Below are 19275 nucleotides of genomic sequence, written 5' to 3' on the forward strand. Positions count from 1 at the left end.
TGGATTTTAACCATTCTAATAGGTGTGTAGTGGTCTTACTGTTTTAATATGCAGTTCCCTAATGAACAATTACTTTGAACACCTTTTTATGTGCTCACTTGCCATCCGTGTATCCCCATTATTTGGGTTGTTTATGTTTTTTAATTGTTGAGTTTTAAGAGTTCTTTGTATATTTTTTATACAAGTTTTTGTCAGATATGTTTTGCACATATTTCTCCCAGTTGGTAGCTTGTCTTTTCATTCTCTCAACAGTGTCTTTTCATTAAGTGGAGAGTTTTTTTTTATTTTAATGAGATCCAACTTTTCAGGGACTTTTTTCATGGATTATGTATTTAGTGTTGTATCTAAAAACTCATCATCAAACCCAAGGTCACTTAGATTTTTTTCCCATGTTCTGGAAGTTTATAGTTCTGCATTTTACATTTTAGGTCTGTGATCCATTTTGATTTAATTTTTATGAAAGATATAAGGGCAGTGTCTAGAGTACTTTTTCTACATGTGGATGTCCAGTTGTTCCAGCTCCAGCACCGTTTGTTGAAAAGACTATTCCTTTCTTCATTGAATAGCCTTTGCTCAGTTGACTATATTTATGGGGGTTTATTTCTGAGTGCTCTCTTCTTTTCCAGTTATCTATTTGTTTGGTCTTTTGCCAGTGCCACATTATCTTGATTATTGCAGCTGCTTTGTAAATCTGAAAATCAGGTAGTATCAGTCCTCTGACTTTGTCCTTCTTCAATATTGTGTTAGCTATTTGGGGTCTTTTGCCTTTCCATATAAACTGTAGAATCATATTGTCTCTATCCACAAAGTAACTCGCCAGCATTTTGATTGAGATTGTCTTTGCTTTTGTCTGGGTAATGCTGGCCTCATCAAATGAGTTAGGAAGTGTTCCCTCTGCTTCTGTTTTCTGAAATAGATTGTAGGATATTGGTATAATTTCTTCCTAAATATTTGGTAGAATAAACCAGTGAAACCATGTGGGCCTGATGCCTTCTATTTTGAAATGTTATTACTTAAGGATTCAATTTGGTTAAGAGACCCAGGCCTGTTTATTATCTATTTCTCCTTGTGTGAGTTTTGGTAGATTATGTGTTTCAAGTAGTTGATCTGTTATATCTGTTATCAGCTACTCTAACCAGGAGTTTTTATGTTCTTAGGTTTTGGGGTGGTTTTTTGTTTTTGTTCTTGTTTTTATCTTGTCCCTTGTCATCAGTTTTTTTTCATTAGTCCACTGCCAAGTGTTCTCCGCTAGAATATTTTCTAGATTATTTCCTGTGTTTCAGCAGAGTACATGGAACATAGTATATACTCGATAAATATTAGCTGGCTCAATCACCTCAGTAGTTCTCAGCAGTTCATAAAGCACTTTTGTGTTCTTTATCTCCTTTCACCTCTGTGTACATTAAGCTGGGGAAGTAGTGAGATCCCCACGTTGCTCATGAGGAAAGTGCTACATTAAATACCTTTCCTTAGCTTACTCAGTTATTAAGTGGCCATAGGTAGAACATGAACCTGGGTCTTCCAACTCCAAAGTTTAGGCCTTCTGTACCTACCATCAGCCCTGGCGTATTTCAGATCCACCTCCCTTTATCAGGTCCCCTGGAGAGAAGAGAGGGAGTAACAGTTATTTAGACTGAGCAGTTGCTCAGACAGTTACTGTTTTTCCAGAGGAGATGTTCTCATGATAGGAGGTTCTCAAAGATCTTCTTGACCTCTAAATATTTATTCAGACTGATGCTTGGAACCTGAATTGTGCAGCCTTCTTCCATGAACAGTAGATGATAGGTTAGTTGGGAGTGTTTTTAAGGGACCATATTTATGTTATATAGATTCTGCCTTCACAGTTTGCTTTTATTGAGCTTTCCTCTATGGCAAAAAGTTAATTCTTGGCTTCTGAGAAGCTGTTTGTGACTGTCTTACTGAGGAAATTAAAGCAAACAAATGATTTATATGCTGACCTACTGAGGGCATTATTCATATTTTAAAGTAATGCTTGATTGGGAAAGATTTTAATTACAAAACAAACCACATACATGCTACAGTAGGTCCCAGAAAGCAAGAGCAGGGAAAAGTGGCCATCCATCTTTTTCTAAAGAGCTTTTTAAAAACCAGGTTTCCGTGAAGTGCCCAAGTGTACGCTTCTTTTATGGTTTACAAATAAGTTGAAGAGAAACCTCAGCAGTTATTCATTGCTGAAGAATCTGACATCTTTGGAAAATAATTTGAAAAGCTAGTGGATTATGTACATGCTGTGCTAGAAGCCTTGAGCTCCCTTTTGCACTTTATAATTTATGTGTTGTCCCAGCATGAGGTAATTTTCATGATTTTGCCTTTAAATTATGCATATTAAAGTGAAATGGACTGATACAAATATAGACATGACCTATAAAGATTTCTTCCTTTTCCCAGAATTTAACCTTTTAAAGACCTTTTTAGTCTCCAAACCATCCTTATCAGAAACAAATGACAGAGCTTTTCTGTGCTAGAGCTATATTAGTGTATTGAATGCACGTATTACAGTAGATAATATAATGTGCTTTTTATAAAAAGGTATTACACTGTCCCTTGATACTTTGAGAAATAGCTGTATTTATTAAGAGCTGACCAAAAGCATAATTAAGCATAATTACATTCAGAAGCATTAACAAGGATCTATCTCCATGCAAAAAAAAAAAAAAATTAAAAGAAAAAATTATCTGGTGAGTATATGGCCTGAGTTGTTTTTCTAATAAATTATTAGTCTGAGATATCTAAGGTCTGGCCCTTTATAAATGGTCTGCACATGTTTGACAGGTATCTTTACCTTAGTGACACATTCTCTAGCTGTGAAACGGAAAATGTCCCCATTAAGCTTCAGTGATGGTTTAATCCAAACTTGTAAACGTGTTAATTAGTACACAAATACAGAGTTTTTCTGTGCCTTTCATTTCTCAAGCATAACCTCAGCAGCAGGGACCAGGAACCTATGGCAAACAATCTTGTGCTGCTCTAGACCAACGAAAAGTACTAAAAACTGATCTTGGTTAGAAACTACTCACCCAGTCTTCCAAGAGCCATCATCAGAGTCTAAAAGAGAAAAAGAAGTAAATACTCCGACTATGTGCTATAAGAGCAGGAAGACAAGATTTCTTCTCATATTTCTGAACCTCTCTCATGTTTTTCCTGCTTTACAGTCTTGTCTAAACATCTGAACTCACAATTACTTTTAACGCACCAAGATTTTTTTTTTAAGATTTTATTTATTTGAGGGCGCCTGGGTGGCTCAGTTGGTTAAGCAACTGCCTTCGGCTCAGGTCATGATCCTGGAGTCCCAGGATCGAGTCCCGTGTCGGGCTCCCTGCTCGGCAGGGAGTCTGCTTCTCCCTCTGACCCTCCTCCCTCTCATGCTCTCTGTCTCTCATTCTCTCTGTCTCAAATAAATAAAAAAATAAAAATAAAAAAAATTAAAAAATCTTAAAAAAAGAGTTTATTTATTTGAGAGAGAGAGAGAGAGCATGCATAAGCAGCAGGGGGCAGAGGAAGGAGCAGACTCTCCGCTGAGCATGGAGCCTAATGAAGGGCTCCATCCTAGGACCCCAGGATCATGACCTGAGCCTAAGGCATATGCTTAACCAACTGAGCCACCCAGGTGCCCCTAATGCACCAGGATTTTAATAACAATCACTCCCTAAGAAGTAACCAGAATGTTACCCATATTTTCCAGCAAACATTAGCTTATTATTTACTTTATCAGTTTATGTATCTATACTGGGGAGACCAATATAACATGTTAATTAAAAGCATGGTTTCTGGTGTGCCTGGGTAGCACAGTCCTTTGGGGGTCAAACTTGATTTCGGCTTGGGTCGTGGTCTCGGGGTTGTGGGATCGAGGCCCATGTTGGGGGACTCAGCACAGAGTCTGCATGGATTTCTCTCTCCCTCTCCCTCTCCCTCTGCCCCTCCCCACTGCGTGCTCACTCATTCTCTAAAATGAATACATCTTAAAAAAAAAAAAAATACATGGTTTCTGAAGTACCTAGATTCAAATCCCAGTGTATCTGCTTACTAGTTTTGTGATCTTAGGGAATTTTACTTAGCCTTTCTGAGCTTGAATTTCTTCATTTATAAATGTTCTGGAAGGAATGTAATGATATGGCACATATAAATAGCAGCTATTTTCATCGTTGCTGTAGAGTTGGACTCCCCTTTTTGGCATGGGAGAGTCGCTTATGTCAGACATAACCTCATATTAGAGTAAAGTAATAGACTTGACATACTCAGTTATTAGCAACGTTTTAATTATAATTCTCAGCCTAGCCAAAGGTACAGTAAAATGAGCACACAAATACGCTGATGGAGATAAAAGTTGCATAATACGACTTTGTGGTAGAGCAATTTGGCAGTATATATCAATACCCATAATAATCTTCTTTGAATCTGTAATTTCCTTTCTAGAAATCTCCTCTAAAGAAAGAATCAGAGATTCAGACCAAAATTTACAGCTACCAGCATTTAACAGTCATGAGTGGGATTTGGGAAGGGGGAGGCAAACTTAAATGTCCAACAAGAGAGAATGATTGAATGACACGTGGTATTTTCACGTGATTCATACCCTATGGCTGTTAGGAAATAATTTGATGATACTGCTCACAATATACTATCATGAAAGTATGTAAAATACTCAAATTCTCTACACTAAGAAATACATCTGTCTCTCTTACGCTTTCTCTCCTTTCCCAGAAACAAGACTAGAAAAAATGTGCATCAGAGTATCAATAGTGTTTATCTCTGTGTGGCTGGATTTGTGGGGGGTTTTTTTGTCTGTTTTATTATTTGTTTCTGTACACTTCAGTGTTTTCCAAATTGTACATAATAAACAAGTTACTTGGCATACCTCAATGGAAAAGCAGTGGAGGAGAGAGTGGGTGTCTAGGTGTCTGTTGTTTATCAGTAGTAATTTGATTGAAAAAAGCTTTGGAAAACTGAAAGCTGCTGCTTGGATCCAGAAACTAATCTACTAAACTGAAGTTTTATCTCCTACTAAACTGAAGCAATTTAGTTGATGGGGGCCAGGAGGTGGCCCAATGTGGGTCACAGGAAGGGTTGTTGGACAGGTTCTGATATTCAGGTGAATGTTGGTAATAAGGGTGCAGATAAATAAGGGTGCAGAGAGAGACAGGTGATGTTTAATATGAAGGAGAGGAAGCTTCTTGCCGAAACAAAACCAGGGTGAACTTTAATGAGACTTGCAAAAAAGATTGTTAAGTAAGGGGCTTGTACCACTTAAATTTTATTTACCTTTTCAAAATATTCGTGATGGCCAGAGGGAAACCGATATGCATTTCCCCTGAAAGGTTCATAGAAGAAAAAATACTTTGTGACTGTGGGAAAATGTTTGGGTATTCTGCGTTCCAGATAACTTATATATTAATCTTAAAATACCAAGAACAGAATTATAAATTTTTGCAACTTTTTTCTAATTAGGATCCAGTTTATGGAAAAGGAAAACTTGGAGAAATCCAGGGACTTATTCTGGGAATGTTGGATACCTTTAACTATGAACAAGTAAGCTACTTTCTATTTCTAAGGCTGTCCTAAGGTAAAAAAAAAAAAAAAGCTATTTCTTTTTTCTTTGCACCTATACTTTTCCTTCAAAAATTCCTGTCTATTTAATGGAAGTTTGGTAGATTGAAGTGTATGCTTTTTAAAAAGTTTTTAAATCTCTTGGTGTATCTATGTATACACACACACACACACACACACATAGATATTCTAGAATGTGGAAATGCATCAAATTTGGACTCATTTATTTGATTCATTAGCAACAGAACAGCTCTTTTTTTCCAAATGAAAAGTGTAAGAAACTTTGTGGAAAAATAATTTAACGCAAAGATGTAACCCATGAAAAGAGCCAGCCTGAGTATAGAAAATTGCCAAAAAAAATTCCTTTTCTTTTAAACATTCTGAAGCAGATAGTTGCCACTAACCAAAAATGGTCATTAGTTTTCCTTTAACTCAGAACTGTCTATAGCATTAGTTCCCAATAGGAGCCAGCATGGTATACAGATTTTTTTTCTTAGTATACATCAAAGTGACTCATGAAGCCACCTAGGAAAAGCACCATTTAGGCATGTTAGATACAGTATCTACTTTCTTAATAATCCAAGAGAAGAAAAGAAAAATTGGGGGTGACAGAGCTTTTCTTAGGCTGTTTAAGAACAGTTTTGCTCAGTGTATCCAGTGAAACAGACACCCCTGCAGGCCTGGACTCCATGTTGACAGAAGGGAAGCTGAGGGCAAGGCAGCAAGTTTTTGCAGACTCTTCGAAGAGGAGGAAAAGATGGGGTTGATTGGAAAGAATTGCAGTGGTAAGACCGTTAGACCTAAAAATTCTGCATTACAGATAAAATTAAAGGACTAGCAAGGAGGATGGGCAGTATGTCTTCCCATTTGGGACTGCACATCTAAATGATATATATGAATGTTGAGAATTGGGTAGTATAAAAACAATACTTCACAAGCACACAGAGCCTTAAAAGGACTTAATGTGATAGCTGTGAAAATGTCTTTATGTGGCTTACTGACAGATGTCACAGTCTTAAGTAGATTCAAATGACTTGTAAGTGCTGATTAGGAAAATGTGATCTCTCTGCCCAAGGGAGATGAAAACTGAGTGATGGCCATTAGCTTTTTCAGTGAAAGGTTATTTGAAATATTGCCACAGATGCAGTTTCTATTAAAAACAAAAAGCAAACAAAAAAATGGGATTTTTTGGTTATTAACGCTTTGAGTCATTCAGAGGGAACTTAGTATAGAAATGTAATAAATAAATAGGTTTGGCTTTATCTAGTCATTCGAAAGCCATCAGTACTGAATTAAGCCACAGAATGGCAGAGCACACGTTGCTCAGTAGAAACTAATAACAGCCTTTTAATAAGTATTTTGAGAATCTTAATGTAGGCAGTTGCCATTACTTGCACAGCAAAGTTAACCACTTAAGTTTGGGAGTATTTGGTGTTTGTTTTATCAGTGGTGTGCCTTCATAGTATATTCTAACTTCAATTGTTTGTGGCTGAAAACTCAACAGTGCTATTCCTCCCTCACCCCCTCTGTCTCTTTCACTTAATAAACCATTTGTGTGTGTGTGTGTGTTTGTTGTTTTGGTCTTTCATAGACCCTGCTGGAAACAACTACTAGCCTTCTAAACCAAGATCTCCATTGGTCATTGTGTAACCTGAGAGCTTCAGTCACCAGAGGACTGAATCCCAAGCAGGATTACTGCTCTATATGTTTGCAGCAGTACAAGAGACGCCAAGAAATGGCTGATGAAATCATTGTCTTTAGGTAAGCAAGAGAAAGGAAATGTTATACATATGGTGTGTGACATGTATGTTATTACCAGGCAGGGATACACATGGATACACAGCCCTAGGCAATCATTCTAGCAGTGAACAAAACAAGGCAAAGTTCCTGTCAGAGACCTTAACATTCTGTGTAGGGGTTGGGAGACTGTATGGGTGGAGACAGTAGAAGATGGACTCTGGAGCCAAACTTTTTGAGTTCAAATCCTGATTCTACCACTTACTTCCTGTGAGACTTTGGACATGTTATTTCATCTCTTTACATCTTAGTTTCCTCATCTGTAAATTGGGATAATAATGATACCTTTTCCTTAGGGTTTTGTGAAGATTAAAGGAAATAAATTACATAAGACATCTGTAATCATGCTGACATATAGTAAGCATTATGTAAGTGTTTTAACTTCTATTATTATAGACACAGGAAGATTGGTAGATTTGATGGTTGGAAAGGGAAGAAGTTCTCATCACACAGAGTCCACTCATTCAGCACATATTTATTGAGCTCATACTGTATGCCAGGCACTGGTCAAAGGGATAGGGTACAGTACGAACAGAACAAAGGATCTGTTCTCATGGAGTTTACCTCCTAGTAGTGGGGACAGACAAACAAGTAAAATGCCTGCTGGTGACTATGGTGGAAAAAAATAAGACATGTTAAATGAGAACAGTGTTTGGTGGGGGAAGATATGTTTATATAGAGTGATCAGGGAAAGCATCACTGATACGGTGACTTAACAGACAATTTAAAAATTAATAAAAATGTAATAATCACCTGGAATAAAATAAAATATGGTGTAAAGGAATGTTGGGAGCTACTAATTTCGAAAGAGTAATTAGGGAACGCCTCACTAGTTTAGTGACATTTGAATAAAGACGGAAGGGAAGTGGCCATGCAGTATCAGGGAGAGAGTGCCCCAGGCAGAGAATCAGCAAGTGCAGAAACCATGAAGCTGGAGCATATCGGTGAACTTGAGGAGTAGTGAGTGGGTAGGCTTGTGTTGACAGAGCAGAGTGAAGGAAAGGGAAGATGATAAGAAATGGCTTCAGAGGAAGAACAGGCCAAATCACATAGGAACTGGGTCATTATAAAGAGTTAAAAGTTCTACTCTGAGATAAGAAGCCATTGGATGGTTGAGAATAGGTTTGATATGATTTGGCCTATGTCTTAAGGATCACTTTGATATGTTGAGAATGGACTACAGAAGGTCAACAGTGAAAGGAGGGAGACCAGTTAAGTTGTTGCAGTAATCCAAGTGAGAGATGGCCCAAGGTGGTAGTAATGAAGTAAGATATGGTAGGATTCTGGATATATTTTGAAGGTAGAGCTGATAAGATTTGTTTATAGATTGGATGTGAGGTGTGCAAGAGAATGGTCAAGGATGATGCCAAAGTTTTTGGTCTCAGAAACTGGAAGAATGTGGTTGTTTTTTATTGAGATGTGGAAGGTTGGATGAGAGCCATGCAGTGGGAGTAGAGCAGGATGGAAATCAAGAATTTGGTTTGACACACCTGTTGCCTATAAGACATCCCATCTGCATGTAGGTGGTATCGTGAAGCTATGGAACCAGAAGTAATCACCAAAGGAGCAAAGCATAGCTGTAGAAGAGAAAGAGTAGAGAAAGACTATAGAAAAGAATTGACTTCTGAGGTGGTCCAACATTTCAGGTTGGAGAAGTGAGGAGGAATCCGTATAGATGATTGAGAATTATATTCAACACTCAGTTCTGGGAGGCTCATTTCGTAATCAGCAGGGAATTTCTTCTTATGAATAGTGTAAGAATTTAATGTAGTACTGACATTTTCATAAATACTTAATCAAATCACAACTGTTGCCTTGGATTTGATGAGACAGACCACTCATGTTGTCATCAAGCTACTTAAATCATTATGATTTTCCCCAATTGCGTTTTTATACTATCTAAAAATATTTCATAGTTTGAGAAATGAACAGAAGTTCAAGTCATCTCCCAGGTGGTTTGCAGTCAGAGTACTGTGATTCTGTTCCTACTGACAACTTGAGTGTACAAATATGTGTGTCCGGATTTTAAAAGAGAGGACAGCAAAAAGTAAATTTCCTTTCTTCCTAACTGTATAACAGTCAGTGCGTTCCAGCTTATTGGAAATCTTTATCACTTATAAATACACTCTAACATAGCATATGTTTGTGGATTTTATGATGAGGAAAGTGCAAATTGGTTGCCTTCATTTTGCAGCTGTGGCCATTTGTATCACTCATTCTGTCTGCAAAATAAAGAGTGCACCATAGAGACTGAGGGGCAGACGAGATGGACATGCTACAAATGCAGCTCAAGTAACAAAGTGGGGAAATTAAGTGAAAATTCATCTGAAATTAAAACGGGAAAGACAGCCCCATCCCAGGTAAGACTTGTTTTCATGGCAACACGGAGTTAGTCTTTTCTTACCAGTGTCTTTCAGGCCTGGCCCCATTTTTCTTGTAGGCCTCCACAAATTTACCTAATGGGTATCCAGTGCATGACCTCTCCTGTTCAGCCCAGTTCAGTATTTGAAGAGCTTCTCCTCTTTACCCCACATTGAAAAACAGGGATTTAGGAGCAAGAGAAGACATTTCCTGCCCTTCAAAAGCTTAAGATCTAGTTGAACAGAGGGGATGTACACCCATGAGTTGGCTGAAGACCCTTTGACCGAGTAGGCGGTCAGCAAGTACAAATGCTGTAGTCCTCACAGTGTCTGTGTGCTGAAGAGTGCGGAGCTGTCACCCTGAAGTGGGGCCAGTGGACAAGGGAAGTACACACAGGCTCTGTGCATGGTTTCCTCAGCTGGGTACCTTTCTTCAGAGAACGGCATGCAGTAGTGTTCATTTGCGAAATTTTCACTGCCTTTGGAATCTGACTAATGGAGTAGATACAACTTCTGTTCATTTTACAGCCTCTCTTTTCTTCTTCTTAAGCAGGCAGTAGAGCGGTTGAACTCTCCTGCTTAACTTCTGGGAGAGCAGAACTTGACAACACGAGGGGCCCAGTGTGAAGGAGGAGCTATTGCTAGCTGCCATGACTTGATCATTATTCTGTTCTCGATTCGTCTCCTCTTCAGAGTGAGAAGAGGTGTCACATTTGCTGTTTTTGCTCCTTCCTCTGTGCCCCCTATCCTGTAGTTGGCCTTAACATCACTTCGTGAAAAGTTGAACCTGTTGATTTTCTCTCTGTTTCATCAGCTTTCAGTGCTGTTTTAGAAGCAGACCCAGAGGGGCACCTGGGTGGTTCAGTCGTTAAGCGTCTGCCCTCGGCTCAGGTCATGATCCCAGGGTCCTGGGATCAAGTCCCGCATCGGGCTCCCTGCTCGGCCAGGAGCCTGCTTCTCCCTCTCCCACTCCCCCTGCTTGTGTTCCCTCTCTCGCTGTGTCTCTCTCTGTCAAATAAATAAATAAAATCTTTAAAAAAAAAAAAAAGAAGAAGCAGACCCAGAAAAAAACTCTGGCTTAGCTTCTCCCAGATAACAGTTCAGAATTTTTATACTCTGGTGGTAGGCATTCGTTTCTGTTCATCCAGTGTGTATGGCACAGTTTGCCAGGCACTGTGCCAAGTGCTGGGGTCCAGTGGTAGACAAGACATTTTGTCTTGTGGAGTATGTAACCAGTGAAGATACAAACACAGGTTCTTTCTGACACCAAATATGTGGCAACTTTTCCAACACCAGGTCTGACACTAATTCTGTCAATACTCTGGACACCAGCTAGGTGTCCAATAATTCACTTCTGACACTAACTACCAGGAGCTGGCATCAGATTCCAAAGGTTTAAGGATTCATTCACACAAGACTACTCTCACTTCAAACACCAGTTGCAAATGGGATGCCCCAGTTACCCAGCCTTCTTGCTGACTTGACAGATTCAGATGTTCCCATGATCAACCCCCCTGTAGTTTGATAATTCACTAGAGCAACTCCTAGAACTTAGGAAAATGCTTTACACTTACCTGTTTATTAAAGGATCCAACTCAGGAACAGCCAAATGGAAAAAATGCGCAGGACAAGGTATGGAGAGGAGAAGGATGCTTCCATGTCCTCTCCCAGCACACTACCTCCGCAGTACCTCAGTGTGTTCCCCAACTCAAAATCTCCTTGAACCTGGCCATTTCAGGGTTTCTGTAGAGGTCTCATTATGTAGGCATGATTGATTAAATCATTGGCCATTGGTGATTAAACTCAATCTCTAGCCCTTCTCCCCTCCCCAGAAGTTGGGGATCGGGGGGCAGGACAGGGGATGGTAGAGCTGAAAGTTCCCACCCTCTAAGCATGGCCTGATCTTTGTAGTGACTAACCCACAACCTGAAGCTATCTAGGGGTCCAGAGATAACCAGTCATCCCATTAGTATATAGAAGGCACTCTTATCACTCCAGAGATTCCAAGAGTTTAAGGAGCTATGTACCAGAAACCAGGGACAAAGGCCAAATATATATATATTTTTATTATGCCACAAGTATTTGCAGATGAACTATGCTGTAAGAGCAGATAATGAGTAGACTTAATCAACATGGGAAATTATGGAAGGCTTCCTGGAAGTGCCATGTTAGCTGCCCCTGAAGGAAAAAGGAAAGTAAGCTAGACAGATTTAGGTGCAATGGTAGGTAGAATGAGGGATACTCTAGGCCAAGGGAACAATATAGGTAGAACAAAACATAGAATCTCTGCTGTGAAGATAGACATTGAGCATGACTGGACCAACAATATGAGAGAGTGAGTGGTATGAGGTGAGGCTGCTGTGGTAAACAGGAATCATATTAATTACTCTGATGATTGTACCAGAGAAACAAGGACGATATGGTGCACCTGGGTGGCTCGGTTGGTTAAGTGTCTGCCTTCGACTCAGGTCATGACCCCAGGGTCCTGGGATCAAGCCCCATGTAGGGCTCCCTGCTCGGTGGGGAGCTGGCTTCTCCCTCATCTCTGCAGCTCCCCCTGCTTGTACTTGCTTTCTCTCTCTGTCTCTCTATCAAATAAATAAAATCTTTTAAAAAACAAAAAAAGAAACAGGATATTGAGGGGTTTTAAGGAAGGAATAATATCTGATCAGAGTAGCATTTTTTTCCAGAGCAGTATTCTTAGAACACTCTAACTGCAGTGTAGAAAGTGAATTGAAAAGGAAGTAAGAACGGATGTTGGGAGACCCAAGAATAGTGAAGCAATTTAGAGGAAAGAAGTGGTAACTTGTACTAGAATGATAGAAGTTGGGATGGAGAAACTACTACATATTTGAGATGTGTTTGAGATGCACACAAACATCAGAATAATTAATATGGTCCCTGCCTCACCACCTGCATCTCAGACCACTCCCTTTTCACCCTCTCATCCAGTCACATTCACCTTCCAGTTGCATGTTCTTTTCTGCTTCACTGCATTTAATTGAGAGAGAGAATTATTAGGACTTGGTGATAAATAAATTTGTTGGATGGGGCAGGTAAGACAAAGGGAGGAGTCAAAAATAGTACCCAGATTTCTTACTTCAACAACTGATGGATGATGGTACCATTTACTGAGATAGGAAGCAATAATCAAAGAACAGACTTGGGAATAAGAGAATTCATTGTTGAATTTAGAGACTTTGGCAGGACATTACAGGTAAAGATGTTCAGTGTGGTTTCCAGATTGAAAATTTTATTAAGTAGTCATCCGAAATGCTTCCTTGTTTGCATTTAGGGAAGGAAAGACAGGTCTTGTGATTTCCAGCATGTTTCCAAGCTGAATCCGAATGCTGATGGGGAAACCATTATTTATGCAAATTCTTAAATCACATCTTGGGGCATTTCAGTTTTTTTTCCTCTTTCAGTTATAGCCTATTCATAAACCAACTTGTGATTGTGTGCGTATGATTGCTTGGATATTATCAATTAAATCTTGCTTTCTAGATAGTCCTCAGCAGCTAAAATAGACCTTTTTTTCCTTTTTAAAAAAATAAAATTATGTTTTATGCATGTAATTACATACTTTAATACATACTTTACAAACAGTAAAATTTACCTTCCATGAGTTTTGACAGTCACCTTTACAATCAAGATATAGTATTATCACCTACTCTCAAATGTCTCCCATATCTCTTTGTAGTCAACCTTTCCTCCGCTCTCAATCCCTGGCAAACAGACCCATTTTGAGTTCATTTTTAATAGGATACAAGATAAGGATTGGAGTTCATTCTTTTGCATGTGGATATCCATTGAATTGCCTTTGACTGTGTATGTGTAGGTCTATTTCTTGACTTTCTGTTCTTCCAGTGGTCTATATGTCTATCCTTTCTCCAATACTGTGGTTTTATAGTAAATGTGAATATCAGGTAGTATGAGTCCTCCAACTTTGTTCTTCTTACTAACATTTGGCTATTCTAATTCCTTTTCCATATAAATTTTAAAATCAGCTTGTCAATTTCTACAAAAAAAGTCATGCTTTATTAGGATTGTGTTAGATCTATTGATTGATCGTTTGGGGAGAGTTGATATTTTAACAATATTGAGTCTTCCAGTCCATCAACACGGTATATCTATCAATTTATTTCAATCTTTTTTTGTTTATTTCACCAGTGTTTTCTAGTTTGGGGCATGTAAATCTTACCTCTTTTGTTTCTCAGATTTATTTCTAAGTATGTAATGACCTTTGATGTATTACATATTTTACTGTTTTATATTTTGCTTTCTAATTGTTCACTGATAGAATATAGAAATGCAACTATTTTTGTATATTGACCTTGTATCCAGTGACCAGTGACCTTATAAAGCTTACTAGTTAGTACTAGTATTTTTCTTACTAACTTGGATTTTCTACATAGACAATCATATCATATGCAAATAAAGACTTTTATTTCTTCCTTTTCAATCTTATGCCTTTTATTTTTTGCCTTATTGCATTGACCTTCGGTGTAGTGTTGAGTAAGAATGGTGAGAATAAACCTCTTTGCCTTGTTATTGATCTTGGGGGCAAGTGTCCAATGTGTGATGTTAATCATAGACTTTATATGTGTAACCTTTATATCGTGTTTTAGGAAGTTCTTTCTTATTCTGTGTTTGGCTGAGAATTTGTTCCTAAATGGGTGTTGGAATTTTGAAGCCATTTATACTACACTGGTTGCCTTATACCCACATCCCCACACCTCATACAGCGAAGAAAGACAGTAACCTATTTCACTGACTTTCTGCCTGCCTTATCTCAGAGCACCTAGAAAAGGAGAATTATCTTGAAATTGGACCTACATGTCAAAGGCAACTTTATTTCTGAAGCTATCTGAGGCTGTCCCATTCTGGGAAGGGAGGAGAGATGACTCAACCATCTCATTGTTTAGGAAACTCCAGTAAGATTACTGGTCAGATCCTCTTGGAAATCTTTGATACTTCCTAGTAATGAAGCAGTGATTCTTGAATCATATGAAGTATGATTTTCTTCTAGCTGTCTGTGTCTCTTATTTTTGTTACTAAAACATTGTAAAAAGATCTGGTGGATTGGTAACGCAAGAAGGAAAGAGAAAATGAAATTTATCAAGTATATGCTGTAGATGTGTTTATGCTAATCTTCACAATTTTATGAGGGTGATACGTCCCCTATTTTACAGCTGAAGGAACTCTGTGTAGCTCAGAGAAGGGAGGCCAGTGTTTGAACACAGTTTGTATAGGACCATCATCACCCCGAGGTTTCCTGCCTCTAGCCTTTTTTGTTTTTAGCATCTGGCTTTATTGAAACCTGGTAAGACTGATGTTTAAAATACATCCATACCATATTGGCTGTGCTAATTAAGATTTCTTACCATGTGTGAGCCATTCCATTTTTAATTATAAAAAATTTTAAAATGAAAATACTGATTTTGTATATGATGGCTTTTATTAAATTTTATTTCATGGAAGTTCTACTTTGGGGCACCTGGGTGGCTCAGTGGGTTAAGCATCTGCCTTCAGCTCAGGTCATGATCGCAGGGTCTTGGGATTGAGCCCCACATCGGGCTCCCTGCTCAGTGGGGAATCTGCTGCTCCCTCTCCCTCTGCCCCTCCCCCACAGAGCATACGCTCTCTCTCAAATAAATAAAATCTTTAAAAAAGAAAGAAAAAGAAAGTTCTCCTTTGTTCACTTAATTTCCTTGAAAAAATCTATCAACCATGGTCATTAAGTTCCTAGCCAGTGCATGGAGGAAAACAAAATCAAGCTGAGATTGCCTATCAGCTCCCAGTCGTTGCTCTCTACTCCCAGGAGGTACTGAGTGCATTTGAACCTTCTCACTGCCTCTGTAACATGATCCTTCAGTCAAATCGCTTTTTGTTTCATTCTTTTCCAAGACTTTTGATGATTTTTTCAGTTTCTGACTCCAGCTCAACAAGATGCAACAGTTACCCTCAAAACTGTGGTTTGGGTGGATGAATCTTGTCTTCTTGCTGCTCCTTACCTTATTTCTGTTTTGCACAACTAGTCAGTATATGTGTGTGTGTATGTGTGTGTATATATATATACACAATAACTCTGACATATTAGTTGCCTCCCAACAGCATGTCTACACAGACATGATGGGAGATAATTCCCCCAGAAAGCCTGCTCTCCTCTGGAATAACTACTTTTATTCCTTATGAGTGGGAAAAATGACTCAAGTTTCTTTCTTTCCGTATCTCCTCTCCTTGCCTCAGGTTTACAACAGCTCAATCTGAAATGTTTAGATCCATAAATAGATCTTGCAAGTCTATCTGATTCTCTAGTTTGCTTTCAGTACGTATTACCCACAGATGAACTACACTGGAGAAATTAATTTCAATTGAAGTACTTATCATTCTACTGTATTTTCTCAACAAATGTTATTCCCATATACTATATAATATAATGTAATAGTTTTCTTGGATTATTAAATTTTCTTTGCTTACCCTTTATTAAATTTATAGTAGTAAATAACCATCTTCATTGGCACTGATGAGCAAGAGAAGAAATTAACTTGCTATTCATTTTTTAAATGATTGTTGATCAACAGGCAACATGCTATAAACTCAAGGAAACATAATTGAAGATTTACTAGATTGTAGTTTTAACATTACATTATTAACGGGGCTTAGAATTCTTGAGAGCTGGTATTAAGCTAACACTTTTTTTTTTTTTTAAGATTTATTTATTTTAGAGAACACGTGAGTGGGAGAAGGGGCAGAGGGTGAGGGAGAGAGAATCCTCAAGCAGACTCCACACTGAGCATGGAGCCCAATGTGGGGCTCGATCCCAGGACCCTGAGATCATGACTTGAGCCAAAATCGAGTCAGACACCCAGCCGACTAAGCCACCCAGGTTACCCCTAAGTTAACACATTTTATGTGCCAGAAACATTCAAGTTGTTGTTCCTTTTAAAACTTAAGAGCATTTAGAGACTCATTAGAAAGTTTTATAACCTATTGCTTGATACCTTTACAGAGTTGGATAAATCATCTCCTGTTGGTAGAAAGGCATGTACATTAGTCAAATATCAAAGTTGGTTTTTTTTCCCCAATTAGAGGTAAATATCTGAGGAGAAGGGGATTGGAAATAAACAAATAGCCACCTCCTCATCTTTTTTTTTTTTTTTAAAGATTTTATTTATTTATCTGACAGCGAGAGAGATAGCGAGAGCAGGAACACAAGCAGGGGGAGTGGGAGAGGGAGAAGCAGGCTTCCTGCCAAGCAGGGAGCCCGATGTGGGACTCGATCCCAGGACCCTGGGATCATGACCTGAGCCGAAGGCAGACGCTTAAGGACTGAGCCACCCAGGCGCCCCACCTTCTCATCTTTTAATAATCAGAACAGGAAAGAAGTAAATGAAATAAGCTGATACTTTTCTTGGTACTTTGAGTTGGTTTTATTTCTTGATTTTTAGGGTTGTCTAAGAAAATGTTTTATCTTTTGGAGTACATTCATAAGTAATGTCAGAGGGAAGTATTTATAACTTCCAAGAAATTATTCAGTAAATGACATCTATTTGTGCTCACTGGTCGTAGTTTTCTGTTAACCACTGTCCATTGCTTATTTAGTTTGGATTCCCACTGTAAATTAGAGATTTGGTTTAGAGGCTGTTTACTGAAACTGGCACACTGGTATTAATGCCTGTGTTCATTTGTCCATTTTTAAAGAATGTTAGTTCCCCGTTATAAACAAGTTAGATGAAAATTAAATGCTAAACAGTGAAATTTCAGTATTTGGTGACAGCAGCATTTCTCAGAAGAATATCCTATAACTTAAATTTTCAAGTTAAATGAGGGTTAATGTATCTTAGAAGTGCAGAGAGGTGATAAATGATCCTAATTTAAATGAATCTGTTTGAGGAGACTTTTGCCCATTTTCTAGTAATCCTGTTATTATACCCGAGTATTTAGTGATTCATTTGGGCCAAATGCTATATTCTTGGGACTAAAGTATACATTATTGAACAACCCCCCCCAAAACAGAAAATATATTTCCTACTATTATGTAGCTTAGCATGTAGGAAGAGAGCTAGACAATAACTAAATTGTAAACAAACTATATCAAATCTGTAATTCCAAATTGTGATAGGTTGTGAGTGCTCTCAGGGCGAAGAATAGAACGTGGGAAAAATGGGAACAATAACATGAGGGGAACCTGCTCCAGAGGGTGGTCAGGGAATCTCCATTTCAGAGGTGGTATTTAAGCTAAGATCTGAAAGATAGGTACCAGCCATGTGAAGATGATCCACACAAGAGAACAGTAAGCAGGAAGGCACTGAGGAGAGGAATGACTTGTTCGAGGAACTGAAAAAAGCTCAGTGGCTGGAACAGAGAAACTAAAGGGGAGCGTGGCAAGGAATGAGATTGAAGACGTAGGCAGGACCATGTCCTGAGGAGCCGGGAATGTCTGGTGAAGAGTTTACTTTTTACTCTTAAAGTAGTAGGCAGCATTGAAGGGTTTGAAACAGGGGACTGCTATGATCCATTTCCTCTGATTGTGGAAAATGGGTAGACAGCCACATCGCAGTGAGCAGCTCCATGGTCAACCGCTGCCAGCGCGGTTTAAAAAATCAGATGCTTCCAAGTCTTAGAAATTGGCTCACTTCCCTTTGATCCAGAAAAGGCTTGTGTCCAGGAGACCAGAGGATAACAATAGTACCCAAAGAGTGTTTCTAGTCTTTAGGTAGAGCTGAAGCCTTGATAGGAATGTGGGCAAATGTCATTTAAAAAATTCTATTATTCAGGGGCGCCTGGGTGGCTCAGTTGGTTAAGCGACTGCCTTCGGCTCAGGTCATGATCCTGGAGTCCCGGGATCGAGTCCCGCATCGGGCTCCCTGCTCGGCAGGGAGTCTGCTTCTCCCTCTGACCCTCCTCCCTCTCATGCTCTCTGTCTCTCATTCTCTCTGTCTCAAATAAATAAATAAAATCTTTAAAAAATAAATAAATAAAAATAAAAAAATTCTATTGTTCAATGAAATGTGAAAAATGTTCAACTCTACCAGTGATCAAAGAAATACAAATTAAAACAGCAATATGATGCCATTTTTTAAACTTCGTAAACTGGCAACTTTTTAAAAATACACAGTAAACTGTCCGCATTTCAAAATACATATGCATTTATATTGATAAGGATGTGAAGAGACAGACACTTTATGCATTACCAGTGGGAGTGCATATTGCTACAGGTCTGCAATCCCTTATCCAAATCCCTCTGACCAGATAGGTTTCAGAATTGAGATTTTTTTTTTATTTTAGATTTCATTTTAGAAGATAATATAGGGACTTCAACTTCTGACAGGATTCATTTGGAGTTTCTCGGGGGAACATGGACAACATATATAAAACTGTGGTTCTCAAGACAGTGGACATCAAGCAGTGAGGGAGTGTGACTCTTGAGAGATGAGAAACAAATAATGTAAGCCCTAGGTTTGTCCCTAGTGTACTGCCGGGAGAAAGTTTCCACGCCCTGGCACAGGGAGGGGAAACCGAGGCAGAGCTCACCTCTCTGTCTCTCAGAGTT

General features: G+C 38.8%; 1 protein-coding gene across 5 annotated transcripts in view; it reads left to right on the forward strand.

Annotated features, from left to right (window-relative positions):
* Positions 1-19275, forward strand: part of VPS8 (VPS8 subunit of CORVET complex) — a 252231-nt gene that overhangs the window by 190121 nt on the left and 42835 nt on the right. For all 5 annotated transcript variants that reach the window (XM_034999742.1, XM_034999741.1, XM_034999743.1 and 2 more), the window contains 3 exons: positions 5464-5544; positions 7154-7323; positions 9554-9719. In XM_034999742.1, coding sequence (XP_034855633.1) covers positions 5464-5544; positions 7154-7323; positions 9554-9719 — 417 coding nt within the window. The remainder of the gene's footprint in view (positions 1-5463; positions 5545-7153; positions 7324-9553; positions 9720-19275) is intronic.

This window comes from Mirounga leonina, unplaced genomic scaffold (assembly GCF_011800145.1).
Source record: "Mirounga leonina isolate KUSES-001 unplaced genomic scaffold, KU_Mleo_1.0 Mir_115, whole genome shotgun sequence".
In the NCBI taxonomy this organism is placed as follows: domain Eukaryota; kingdom Metazoa; phylum Chordata; class Mammalia; order Carnivora; family Phocidae; genus Mirounga; species Mirounga leonina.